At 37.3% G+C, this 14,543-nt stretch overlaps 1 protein-coding gene across 9 annotated transcripts in view; it reads left to right on the forward strand.

Moving 5' to 3' along the window:
- ADGRL2 (adhesion G protein-coupled receptor L2) overlaps positions 1 to 14,543 on the forward strand; it is a 379,725-nt gene that overhangs the window by 255,592 nt on the left and 109,590 nt on the right. For all 9 annotated transcript variants that reach the window (XM_062581959.1, XM_062581960.1, XM_062581961.1 and 6 more), the window contains one exon: positions 166 to 338. In XM_062581959.1, coding sequence (XP_062437943.1) covers positions 266 to 338 — 73 coding nt within the window. In that variant the 5' untranslated portion in view covers positions 166 to 265. The remainder of the gene's footprint in view (positions 1 to 165; positions 339 to 14,543) is intronic.

The raw sequence follows: 14,543 nt of genomic DNA on the forward strand, positions 1-14,543 counted from the left end.
TCCTAGCTGTAATACAGGTGTACTGTCAGTTTTTATTAAAATTTCCTGTCTTGTCAAATTAAACTTGATATTTCAAATTATTGGTGTTCAGCTATTGATGGACATTGACATTGTTTCCCCTCCCCCCACCCTTTTTTTTTTCCCCCAAATCCTCTGATTCTCCAGGTATGAAGATGAGTAATGCAGACCACTGGTTTCGATGATGCTGGGCTTTTATAACTGGATTCGTTAAGGAATACAAAGAAAACTCTTACAGGGATCAATAATGGTGTCTTCTGGTTGCAGAATGCAAAGTTTTTGGTTTCTGCTCACTGTCGGCTTCCTGCAGTGTACAGAAGGTAAGGTGGTTTTTTTATTATTTTTTTTTTGATTTTCCTTCAGCTTGCAGAGATGAAATGCACAGTCTGCACAATTAATTTAGAACAATTTCTATTCAATGATTTGAGGTTTTAGGATGTCAAACTAGGAGCATCTCTGTCATTCTAGATTTTAATTTTTAGGCTTCCAATTCTTCTCTTTTTTATAAAAAGAAAATATATTTGATATTAAAGTGTTATGATGAAACTGAAATGCAATTCAGACAAATGAATAACAGTACTGATATCCTTTAGTGGTAGGTAGTTTATTTTTGGACTCTTGTTTATTTCTCTTTCTTTTACTTTCAATGTGCAGTCATTCATAAGGAACATATAGCTGTGTTAAATGTAATATAAAATAACTGAAAAGTGTAATTGAAATATCCATTTTGCATTTCTCATTTGGCTGGCTGAAAATAGAACTGCAAACACTTCATTAAGATCAGAACAGTACATGTTAAATTTCAGGAAATAAAACTCAGTATGCGTACAGGAATAGCATCTACTTCAAAAAAAACCTTTTGCTTTATATAAAAAAAAGCAAAAATAATTCACTCATCAAATGTTTAAAATACTTCTTAAATTATGGAGATGAAGAAGGAAAAAAAACTTTTAAAAATAACTTTGTGTCTTCTTTATTTGTTTCTCTCTGTGAATAGTATTTTATTTAGTTACTTGTCTCCCTAGCTGTTCTTGCGGCCCTTCTGGTTCATAATATGAGACAAAAGCACGAAGGAATGATCAGGACATGGTTTATTAATTTTTAATTACAAATATTTATAGGGAACTTGAGGCTATTTCTGGGTGCAGTCATTTTAGTTGACTAGATTTCAGGTGAAATGATTGGTTTGGCAATAAACTAGCACCTCCATGACTTCTTACATTATTCAGTAATTGGTTTGTGGTATATATGCTTCTTTAGTGCATTTATAATGCTATCTCACCATCTTTTAAAGTGGATGCCTACCTTACACTGTAGAAATTCTTTGGATTTTAAGGTTAAATCTTTAGAGATAATTCAGGAAAGATACTGCATTTCCTCCCCTCCTTGTTCCCCACATCTATACAAATAAAAAATATCTAGTCCCTCCAAAAGGCAAAATTTCTGACCAAAATTTAAAGATTTAAATATTGCGTAAGGTGCTCCACATTCGCAGAGTAATTCTCTAAGTGTCTGTTCTAGAATAAAACACAGGTCTTGTGTTGTCCCGCAGACAGGCTCTACTGAAATGTTACTAATTTGTATACATGGGGGCATGCATACTAGGAACCTTTCTTGAAGGTTTCTGAACATTGGGAAGCCTAGTTTCACTTAAATAGCTTTCACAGTTTTTTCCCCTCCCCCTTCTTCTTCAAAGCTGTTTGCAAGGATAGTTTTAGAAAACTAGCTTCCCAAGGAAAACTACAGATCCTGTGTGGTTTCGTTAAATGGTGATTTCTGATTTGTTATATGCTGTAGTGGTCGCTCCCTTGGTGTCTGTCATGTCTATGGTCTGTGAGTTGAATCTCATTTTTACATGAAAGTAAGTCACAACAGCTGGAGGTAAAAATGATTTCAGCCTCTTCTCTAGATAAGGAAGGTAAATGCGTATTTACTGGACATTTACATTTTACACAATTAACAAATTATGTATAAATAAAGTTATGCTGGAAAAGTGATTGCACTAGAGTAAACCAGAGGTGCAGGAAATGGACTTTTCCATTTATGGATTTTCTGAAGCTTTGAGATAATAAAGGATTTTCTATGTTATTGTTTAAAATCCCTATAGCTAGTAGATTTTGCAAGGATTCACCAGAGTACTTGCAGCTTAGTAGTATGCAGTGGTTGAAAACAGATGAAGCAGGTGAAAAACTGTTATTTTCTCTGTTTATGTTGCTGTAGCAAACCGCAGGTTGCAAAGACTATTTTATCTGCTGAGTTTGGAAAGGCAGAAGTCAGCTGAGAACTTCTGCAGATTGAGTTTTTGCCATTTGCAGAAAGCTAATTTTCATTGTCATCTGTAATATTTCAAGTTCATTTTGTTCTGTCCCTATTTTTCTTGCTTTTAGTAGCCAGTAGCAATCTTTTGATGCTTCAGTTGTGAATTTACTTTTTTTAAGTCTGTACAGGAGTTGCTTTTTCAGCTAAAAGAAACAGGGAAGGAAATTGGGAGCAGATAACAGAATCATACCAAATTAATTGTAAATTCTTAAAATAAATGAAATATTGTGGCTCTGTGTACTGGAAATGAATATTAATATAGAGTTGGCTTCCAGCCACAGAAGCAAAATGAATACCGCATTATTACACCTTCTCACAAGATTACATTGCCTTCTGCTTCAGTAATAAGAGATGCCAAGTGTAACGTGCTTTAGTAGCACTTCATGCCTGGAAGTATGAACATGAACAAAGGTTAGAATAAGAGCATCCAACTTTTGCTAGAAATAAGAAAATCCTTAATTCTCTTACTTGGAGCTTAGATTTGTTATGGCAACGTTATGTGCATGTGCAGGTTGTTGCAGTTGAGAAGATGAAGCCTGGCTAAATGCCTTTTCTGTGCAGTTAGAAAACAAACAGGTGTGGAAGAGTGGTTCATTAGTCCAAATAATGAAACATTTTCTAATCAAGATAAAGACTTCATTACTATCACAGTGGCTTCACTCACCAGGGGATTTGCAAGCAGAGATAGTTTTGGGAAGGCTATAATCTTACTGTGGTGTCACCTGTCTGGACAGGAGTCGTATCTTCAGTTAGGAAGCGTTTCCCTTTCTGGATGGAGAAGCCCAAGTGCAGCTGCTTTTGAAGCAGTATCTTCCCTCAAGCTGGGGGAACCTGGAAGGACGCATGCGGTGGCTGGAAGGAAAACTGCACTGAGTTAGTCTGTCCAGCTGGTACAGTGCAACAGCAGGTCAATATGGTTATGTTGAGGCTTGAAAAAGCACTACTACTACCTGCAGTTTCTACCTTGTGGAGCAGGACAGGGATGATGGCCAGGAAGTCACGTCTGCCCCAGCCCCTCCTCCTGGCTCTCTGCATTGTCCCATTCGGGGCACTTGCTGAGTCCCTCCTCTTAGGTATTTCCTAGAATCCATGGGAAGAGAATTGCTTTTGATACTATGTCTATCTTTCTCCTCCCACCCTCCATCTTTGATTAGGTGAAATCATCCAACAAGTTAAAAATTATTTGAGAAAATGGAGAAAGTGAGCAAGTGGGATCACACATGCCTTGTTTCCATAGCAAAGCAGAATAAAAAGCTTACTGTGCATACTATTGCTTTCTCTTTAAACAAGTTAAGACAGATACACTCATATGCATATGAAAAAAAAATCTGAGCTAAACAGTGATTAAGATGTTCTGTACAAGTGTATGAATTTTGATATTCTTTATCTTCCATACAAAGTCCACCTTTTCTCTAACTTCAGACTTGTTTTGTTTTTTATTCTGTTATGTTCTTGAGAGGTTCAAGTGCTTGAGAAGCCCTGGAAATACATTCTTACATTTTATTTAATCCAGGTTAAATATAATTTTAATTGATTTTTATTATGAAACATTATCTACACCTTGTCCATCAGAAGAAACATCTTGCTTTTGTTACATTTTTAATTGTGTTTTTCTGAACTTCATTAGTGTTGTTTAAAAAAACCCAGCCCATCTTTGCCTCTGAATCTACATTTTAGTTAACACTATCCGGAGAAGTATAAATTCCACTTAGACTCTAGTTGAGGAGCTGAGTGTTACACTGGAAATGCTTTTAAATATAGATCCAAAGGTAGTGCATTTACTGAAGGAAATATTTCCTAAATGCAGGTAACATACGCGTCAGGCCACTACAGAAGCATTGAGTGTTTCTAGGATATTCAAATCTTTAGACGTCTGTAAAGCCACTCAGAGCTTGAGTGGCTAGGTGCATGTCAAAGGCAGTCAACAACCTATCAAAGCAAGTCAGTTTTCATGCACATTTATGAGGATGCATTAGTAGGACTTCACCCACTGTAAAAATTCAAAAAATCTTGTCTGTTGGACTTGAGAAGAAATCAACTTCTGTTAATTAGCGGATTTAAGTTCTGCAAGGGGTAAAACCCATTACAGAGTCATGCAAGAGCAAATAGGAATGCTAATTTAATTTCTAGCTGGGGAATTTATCACAGTGAAAGCTGTATGAAATGCTGCACTTGGTAGGCAACTTCTTGGTTTAACGGAGGTCGCACACCATCCATGAGCATAATCAGTACAATAAAGTGAGCCAGGCACTGCCTGCTCTTGGGATGCTCGCTCTAATATTACCTTCAATTCTATAATGTATTTCTAATATATTTTTATGATTTCCTTACCAAATGTTTTTCTTAAATGATTAACTCAGATTATGTAGATAGACAAAAATACCTATGTGAAAGAAATTGGGTTTCTATAGCAAGCAATTGTTGTCTGAGTCCTATTTTTTCCTGGAATGTTGTGCAATTTTTCACTGGAATATGCTGATGTGTATCTAGGACATCTCTGTTGCTTTTTCTGAGAGAGCTGTAGGCCCAACATATCTTTTAAAAAGGAAATTGATCTAAACAGTGACATTAAATTTCTTCTTAAGGAAAAATATCTGTTAAACTTTTCAAGTGCATTTCCAGATAATAGGGAGTGACAGACTGTCTGGAAAGCCAGATTTTTTTTAACATGCTGGTAGTGAGTATCCTTTTGTGTATTCACTGAGCAGTAAGATCTGCAGGGTTCTGTACTATAAGATTGTATTTTCTGAAAACAAAAAGAAATTGCTGTTTCAAAATGTAGGAGAAACAGCAAGGGGAAGGAGGAGTCTTGTGATGCAGACATGTGAAGAGCCATTTAAAATACTGTACAAAATTACAGTGAGAATTCTCTAGGAAAGGTTAGTGTAAGAATCTCAAAATTTGAGTGAGCGTGAATATGTAAATATGTTTTTTAAAAAAAGTTTTTAAATAATTACTCAGAGGTGAATAATAGCATTACAATTTTGATATGCTGTTGTCTTCCTCATTTATTTAAAAATGTTCTTCCCTGTGAAAGGGAGATCTGGCAATCTCTGAAGCTCTATTCAGAAGAAGAAAAGGACCCTATAACGTGTGAACAGAAAAGCCGTGTGCTGCTGCGAAGGCAGATGTTGTATTTTCAGAGCCCTCTAAGCTACTACTACTGTTTCCCGTCTTTCGTTGCGACAGCCCCGATCAGTGTCGGTGGGCAAGCCGCAGAGCTCACCACTGGAATGAGATTGAATTGAATTAACTTTAAACTAACCTGAGCTGACACAGTTGCCTAAGGGACATTTCTTTTCTTTTATTAAATACAAATCTGGATATATTTTAGATTAGTTTATTACTGTAAGGTATCTTTCCAGGAAGACATGGCAGAATTTGGCCATAGGTGGCCTTTAAAAAGCTTCATTAGTGCTCTGTTACTAAATATAGGAACTGTATTATTTATTTTTATTAAGTTTAATTATTTTGATTTCTATTTTCTGTCAAGTAGGAGCATACTATTTTTCTTAGTACTAAGGTATTTTATGTAGTTTTAACAATGTGGACTTTCTTATATTATACTTCCAAGTCTTAGTACAAAATGGAAATACAAGTGCATGAAGCATCTGATATCAGTGGATTCCTCAGCAGCAGATTTCTTAATACACTGGTTACCATTAAGAATCAGATTATAAAAATATAATAAAGTATAATAATTTTAGATTTAATATGCTTTACCAAGTTCTGCAAATATATAGTAGATTTTATACTTGCAAGTAGATCCGTTGATGTTCCTGGTGTACCTATGTGAGTAAACTGTACAAAAAAGTAATATATTGTATGCTGTTTGTGTGCCTTAAAACATAGGTATCTTAATAGCAGCAAGTGCATTTAGGATAAATACATTACCACCGTGAACTTACGCAAAATGCAGATTTCACACATGTACCCACTTCCATATTTTTGATTGAGTTCCGTGTTGTGTTGCACAAGGAACAAGAAGGTAAACCTTGCACAGTGAGGAGTTCCTGGCTTGTTACCCATCCAACTGTCTTCGTAAATAAACTTAACAGTCTAGGAGCTCCCACTGTGCTGTTATGCAGTTGTACATACCTATAAAGCAACCTTCATGGTAGAGACACTTAAAAATTGGCTTTTTACAGTAGCTAATTAGCATCGTATTTACTCACTAATGCTACTTTGTTAGACAAATATTTATTGTTGCTTTTTCTCCTTTTTATCATTGTTATATGACTTTGTACTTTGATAATATGCTTTTGGAGTAACATTTTATCATATTATGAGCTGTCCAAATACATAAAAGAAAGGAGAAGAAGGAGTAGGGGGAAAAGAAATGTACATACATACATATAGTAAAGTTCCTTGAATAATTTTCTTGTGCTTTAAATTTCACACAGTACTACTTATGCTGGTAAAATCACAGTGCAGGTTTTTATTTTAATCACTTCTAAGTTAATAAAACTTCATTCATAGAGCTACTTCTCTTTTGGCAATATTTAATTTTTTTATATGTGACTCGAGATAAATTTTGAATGTGTGGTTCTGTGAAAAAGTCACACTTTAAACCCAAAAGGTAGTTCGTGGTGAATCGAATAGTGCACAATAGATCGGAGCTCAAGAAATCCTTGTGCTTCAGGGCGTCCCAAATCCCTGCCCTTCGCGACGGAATCGGTCCCGGCTCCGCTGCCTGCCCAGGCCCCGCGGTGCCGAAGCAGCGCCCGGCTCTGCCTCCGGGCTTCCGCTGGCCCTCCAGAGGAGCGGTCCCGTGCACGTGTTCGCGCGGCTGGTGGATCCTTCTCCCAGCCGCGGGGGTGAATTCCTCGGCGTCCTGGTGGCACCGAGACGACCGGTTGAGTGTACCTGAGGGTCTTCGCGGTGGCGGGGAGAGTCCCCGTTCGTTTCCTGGGAGCTCAGACCAGTTCAGGTGGCTGGGAATATTTCCTCCTTTTTCTTCTCTGGAATTATATGGGTATGGTAATTATTGATGTTTTCTCAGTGAATAAAATGTGTGTGGGGGAGGCTGGTAGGGAAGCAAACTGGATTTTTGTCATCCGTTGCCTGAGCAACACATAACATGAGACGCCCAGAGAGACCACGTAACTTCAGTTGTTGGTTACAGCACTAGAGAGTTTTGTGGAGGATCTTGACGACCGAGGGCGAGCTTGCTTTTGCCTTCTCCCTCGCCAGGGGGTTTGATGGCTCTCTCAGGAGCTGGGTGGTTTTATTCTATCCCGGCAGAAAGCTTAATTATTGCAGGGGTGCTCTTTTAGGAATTTTCCTGTTTCATTTAAGTAACTTACTTAGGAAACCTAATAGGAAGTGGACACTCCAACCAGAGTCTGCTCTTCTGCTGTGTTTTTACTTGGAAGCACAAAGAGAAAAGTGCCTTTTTAAAGGCTTCTGCCTTAATTCGTGTCACTTCTGCTCTAAGCGTCGTCCTAGCGAGCTTCAGTCTTTTTGTCTGCCAGGCGCTGTTCCGGCCATGCAACTTGACCTTCCTTCCTAATGTTTCACGTTATCGTCTCCCCTTTCTTCCCACTGAACTGTCCCGGCTCTTTTCTCTAATTTAGGCTTGCAGATTGCCTTTTTAAAAAAATAAAAATAAAAAAAAAATAATAATGAAAAAATACATGTTATAAAATGTTACTTTAAGAATAAAAATAGGGTTTATTCTGCATTGTTTTTAACATTCACCATTGTAAGTCTGTTGGAAAAATGTGGTTTTGTGGCCATTTAGAACTGATCATAATTTTTGGTGGCTACAATATAAATATGTTTTTAGTAAACAAAAAGGGCCAGTTTACTGCTTACACTTTTGCTTCATTTAATTTGCAACAGATGAAGCTGGCATGCATGCAACAGATGAAGCATGGAAAGTACCAGAGGGCAAGTGGGTGGTTTGCAATGTTGATTATTATCCATAAAGATGCATAGAGTCCACAAAACACCATTTTATGTGTTAATGTGGCAACTGGAAAAAAAAAAATACTATCAGCATGGTGTATCGTGCATAAGTTGTTGTTTTAGGGCTTCACAATAATTTTGTATCTTGCATGGTTGTTGGTCTGTATGCTTTAAGACTCAAATGTGTGTGTTTCTGTGTGTGTACATGCGTGCACTTATGTTTATAAAACACGAAGTACAAATATATTTTTAAAAATTCAGGGTGCAAGATTCTGAAAGTTATCCATATGTTAACTCTCTTGAAGAATTTATAATGTAGAGTGTTTTGCTCTGCAGTGTAAACTTAAGTGCTGACAGAGAAGCTGTCAAGAAATGCATCTAACCAACAGTGTTTTTATTGATCATTAGTGTTTTAATATACTAATATACAATTATTGTTATATTTGTTATATATAACAATGTAACAATTGATTTACTATATAAATTATTTTGAATTTTGCTCTGTTAAATTGACAGAGTTCTTATTTACTCCTGGCAACAATTGCAGTTATAACAGGTAACCTAATTCATTTGATGCATTATTTTCTAGCTCTTGCATTTGTTACGTGTCCATTTCAACAGCATTTCTGTGTTGCTTTCTATTTACAAGTTTTTGTTATAGCATGAAGAGAAACTTTCTGAATATTTACTTTTGAAAGTTTGTTACTGTTATTGTATTAATGGCATTTGTAATGTCTTCAATGATACTAACTTAGAATCATAGAATCAGTAAGGTTGGAAGGGACCTCTGGAGATCATCTAGTCCAACCTCCCTGCTCAGCAGGGTCACCTAGAGCATGGTAGACAGGGCTGCATCCAGGCAGGCCTTGAATATCTCCAGAGAAGGAGACTCCACAACCTCTCTGGGCAACCTGTGCCAGTGCTCCGTCACTCTCACAGTGAAGAAATTCCCCCTCATGTCCACCTGTGCTTCAATTTCTGCCCATTGCCTCTTGTCCTGTCACATGGGACAACTGAAAAGAGTTTGTCCCCGTCCCCTTGACACCCTCCCTTCAGGTACTTGTACACATTGATCAGATCCCCCCTCAGGCTTCTCTTCCCAGGCTGAAGAGGCCCTGCTCTCGCAGCCGTTCCTCACAGGGCAGGTGCTCCAGCCCTCTGATCATCTTCATAGCCCTACGCTGGACTCTCTCTACCACAAAGCCTACACTGTTCCCATTCTTCATTACATTTTTTTTTAATTGGCTGATTTTTTTAAAAAATACAGTAATAGAGGAAAAACTTTACTGAGAAAAGACTTTGGTCAAGGTGCAACTGATCATGATTGGCTAAAATTTATGCTTTTTTTGATCCTATTTCCTTTTGGAGTAAAGGGTCAGATAGTAATGGAAAAAAAAGTGCATTTAAAAGCATTCAAAGATGTTAAGCAACAATAAAACTCTGTAACCACTTAAATGACAGCAGCTGACTATTTGAATTAACTTTGTGTTTGGCTTAATTTGGGGTCCTAATTGTTCCTAACTTACGTGAGTAGATTTCAATTATACAATACTGCAGGGATTTGTAGCTAAGGCAACTAAAGGAATCATTTTGCATAAAGTACTTTTGTTCAACTGATTAGGCAGGTTAAAATGGAATGATAGAAAATTGAAACTCTTGTCTGATAAGGCCCAATGAATTGTTTCCAATGACACTATGAAGAAATAACATCAGGGAAGTTCGTTACTGAAGTTTTTGCATCATCAGAGAAGAAATTTTATGCAACATGTTTATATCTTGGTAATGTGTTTTTTATTATTTCAACTGTAGTAGTGAACCACTTACAAGCAAGTGATTATCATGAGTATTAACAGCAGGTCTATTAAGAAAGAGGCAATTCACATTTTTGTGGTACCTTAGATTAGTCTTCATGAGGTGACTTTTCCCAGAAATTTGTTTTCTGACAGTTTAATAATTGAAAAGGTTAACAATATATATATTATATCTATAGACCAGTTAACCATTTAAATAAGTGAATCACATGCATGATGTTTACTGTATGGTATTTATATTTTAGACATGAAGGTATTTTTAAATTCATAACTCTCCTCTTGAATACTCCGTATGTTTAAAATTACTGTTCCGTGAAAATAGTCTTCAGTTATGCCATATCTTTAGATAACCTGGGGGAACTGGAGATAAAGTAGATATTGGAAAGAAGAGACTCTGGAATCAATTTCCATCTGTATTATCGCACAAATGTATACTCCTCATTGAGAGTTATTTTTTGAACAAATTACCTGCATATTTTAAACTGAAAACAAAGTATTTAAAAATAGAAAATCTTTTCTTAACAATATTTCCATATATGCTCAGCTGAAATGTTATTCTCTAAATATTTGTAAAGAAAGTCCAGCCTCCTAAATTAGATCTGTGGCATAGTTAGATGCCTGCTTTGGATGATGACAGCCTAACGTCCCTGGGCCTTGGATGCTTATTTTTGTTTTTCTCTGGGCTTTTCACACTCCCATTTTTGGCATCAACAACCAGAGCACTGAAGGTTACAGGAGTGGTTATCCTGCTGACTCAGGAGACCAGACAGCACAGTGGCATTTCTGCAACCTAGACTGATGAGTCTGTTTTTAGAGCTGTCAGATTTGCCCAGGCCATTTGAATATGCCTAGACTTTATTTTCAGAGGCTTTTAGAGAAGCCCTGCAGTTGCTTTCTGTGTCTGTTGTGTTTGAGAGCTTGAAACCTCTAATAAGGTCAAAATAAGGCTTTGATAACGTTTAAAAGAAAAAAAGGCATATGAAGCATATGGTCAGAACGCATCTTGTTGCTGTAACAGTAATTTCCAAGCAGGATCCCAAATAAATACTTTTTGTAAAAAGGTGAAACAGTAATAGATCCACATGCATCTCCCCCAATTTCAGTTTTCTACAGAAAATTTTGCTCGTATGTCCGGTGTTAACATATTAACACTACAGACTTTCAATTAGCGCTGCTGACAAGTTATTCAGGAAAGTCTCTGGAGCATGTGGCGGTGTGCACAGCTTCTCCGTGTCAGGTGTTTGCTTTTTCCGAAGTGGAAGTATGACAATTTAATTGCGCTGGGATGTTTGCAGTAGGCAGCGCGCCTTCACAGACCCTCCAAGGCGAGCGGCGGGGGCCCGTCGCCGCGCCGGCGCAGGAGGAAGCGCCTGTCCGCCCCTGCGGTCCTGCCTGCGCCTGCGGGGTACGGCTGGTCCGCGGTGTTCTCAGCCGATGGTGGTGGGTGCCGCTGGGTCCTAGTCTCTCCTGTTCTCAGCAAGATCTGTGACTTCGCTGGGAGTTGGGAAAGCGTTGCTCCAGACGTGCCCCTTATTTTCATGACCAAAATATGTTGTTCTTCATTATGATCTAGTCTCTGTTGAGGTAACACGGCCAGTGTTAGTCTGTGGGAGTCTGACCTAAAGGCAGTGTCCAGAGTCTGCGTCCTTGATTTAATTGTGAAGAAGGTGACACACGGTGTTCTGGCTTAGCTGCAGGTGTTTAAAGAAGTCCTGAGTCTGAAGACTCTCTCTGTGCAGTTAGGTGGATTCCAGGAGAGCTGCATTTAATTTCTGCCCTTAAGAAGAAAATAGGATTTTTCCAAATGTCTCTGTTCCCAGTTAAGCCAGTTCTTTTAAAAACGTTTTAGGGATTTGAATTTCCAGGCAACAGTTTTAAGATTGTGTGCACTTTTAAAGGAACTGGAAATTGCCTCATTATATCTTGGTTCTTCTAGCTTCCTTGCTCAGTTAAATACTTTTTTATATCCTAAGTTATATCACTATATATGCATTACTGTGACAGTAAAACTCCTTTTTGTCTCTTTGTAGGCTTGACTTTTTAAATACATTTCTGTGTCAGCAGACTTACCCATCGCTGTCTTTTCAGCTCACTTCCAGATCATTGTGGAGTGTTGTGAATAACACCATTGCCTTGTAAAGTTTGTCATCCCGTTTCTCTCCCTGTATACTCACCATCGTCCTTTTCTGATCCTTTAAGTTATTTGCTGTCTTCCAAACATCAGCTGTGCAGAGGAAATACTTTTCTTCTCTGCATTGTCTTCCTTATCTTTAATTAGTCCCCTGTAATTCAGCAAACCCATCATTTCTCTCACAGACTTCCTACTTTTGTTATACTTAAAGTTTTTCTCATTATGAAATCATAGGAAAACCATTGGAAAAATACCCCCAAAAAGATGCACACAGAAATTTGGCATGGAAAACATACCACAAAGTCAAAGATACATTCCTATTCTGCAGCATTTTGGTTAACTTTATATAGTCATAAAAATCATAGTGCCAGATACTTTTCTTTAATTTTATGGTACAGTTATAAATTTTGTTATATCCTATTGCAGCAAACTTCTGATCAGCAGATTTTTCTTCTTGCTGAGCAAATAGTATGTTCACATGAATGATACTTGGGTATATATTCTCTGTTTATGGATATTCAAGGGCTTACCATTTTCTCTTTAATGTCAGATTCAATTTTTTTTTAAGCGAAAAAGAAATTTATGGCTAATGCGTGCCCCATGCTAAACAGAGGAAGTTACAGATGGTCCAGAGGAGAGGGTCTGCTTCATGCATAAAACTTTCATGTCAGCATTTTAGCAGAGCATCTTCTTAGGGTAGCTCTGCTATCACTGACACTTTCACATTGACAAGCATATGGGCTGTTGTGCTGAATGTGTAAATTGAAATGATCACATCTAGTGTTTCCCTTACCAGGTGCCAGTTTGCTGCTGCAGCTCTGTGCTTAATGTTGAAGGAGGAGTGCTAGGAGGAGTTTCATTTGCTAATTATCTCTTATCTCTAGTACATAGTCCTTGGGCAAACAGCTTACCCAGGTGTTTTTGAACACCTTTCTGGGCCATGCAGGATTGCAGGTGGTCTGATGGTGACAGGATAGTGTGCAGAACATGTAAGAAATCTCCATTTACCTGTTTTTTTTTTCCTTCAGTGAAGAACTGATAAGTTTTCCATCTTTGTAACATTTGTACAAGTCTACTATTAAAAGTAAAGCCTCAGTACAAAGTGTGTGTGTGTGTGTGTATGTTATTTGTTTTGGGTCTTTTTTTGTTTTTTTTAACAGATGTAATTGCCCTGACTTGTGATTTCAGGAGAAAGGAAAGTAGGTACCTATCAGCAAGAGTTTTGCAAAGAACTCCAAGCTGAAATAGTGTGTGAGGCCTTAAGGAAGGGGTACTTTCTGAATTGCCTTTCGGTACTCCTTTGCCAGGAGCCAGTTTAACAGGATTATATAATTTTAGTAATGCCACTTTGATCTGTCATTTGTAGAAAAAGGCAGGCTTTCTGAAGCATTTGCCTTACATGCTCTTTTTGGACTAGACTTAATCACTAAGAATTGATTTTTTTTTTTCATTCTTTAAGAATTCATATTACAATCTTACGCTTAATGTGACTATTAAGCTGTGCTTTGAGTATAGATTGTTGAAAGGAACTCTGTAATTCATAATCCAGTAATACTGACAGCTAAATTTTCCCTCTCTGTGCCTGTTATTTATTAAAATGCATCTAAAGAAACTTCAGAAATGTTGATGTCACCTGATCACCCATTTAGATTCCTTTAATTCCATTTACAGAATAGATATGTCGCTTACTGTGAGTAGCTGTGACATCTGTTTCTCTGATTTCTCCATGTATTTTTCTGCACTTCTCCTAAGAGTTAGTTTTCTTTCTCAGGTATTCTGTGTAGTCTAAAATCTATGACATTCACTTGAGCATTTCAGTTATATGTAATTTATTAGGAGGTACACCTCTATAGTTCCTTTTTTTCTTGCCTCCAGTTTGCAAGTTAATTTTTTCCTGGCATTCAGGAGCAGATAGTAACTTACTAGGAAAGAAGGAAAAAAAAACCCAAAAAAACCAAAAAAACAAACCTGATATGACAGTACCTTTCCATTGAAATGATAAACTCAGACCAGAATTTGGATTCTTGACAAAAAAATGTGCACTAATGACAGATGTTTTAAAACAGGTTAGAAAGAGTTGGTGAATATTTTCATATGTAGTAATAATTACAGAATCCCCCCCCCCCCCCAAAAAAAAATTTTTTTAACTAGACTGGAAAAGACTTTTAATATTTCTTGATGTGCTCATGTTCAGACTATTATGTCTGTAACATATCTACGATAATTTATATATTTAAAAAAATAAGTTCATCTTAAATGTATTTGGAAAACATGAGTTTCAGTCCTCAAGCCTGTTTCCAAGGTAAATTCTCGTGTGGTTCTATGAAAACACACCCATATCTATCTTTCTCTCT

Source organism: Rhea pennata, chromosome 8, assembly GCF_028389875.1.
Source record: "Rhea pennata isolate bPtePen1 chromosome 8, bPtePen1.pri, whole genome shotgun sequence".
In the NCBI taxonomy this organism is placed as follows: domain Eukaryota; kingdom Metazoa; phylum Chordata; class Aves; order Rheiformes; family Rheidae; genus Rhea; species Rhea pennata.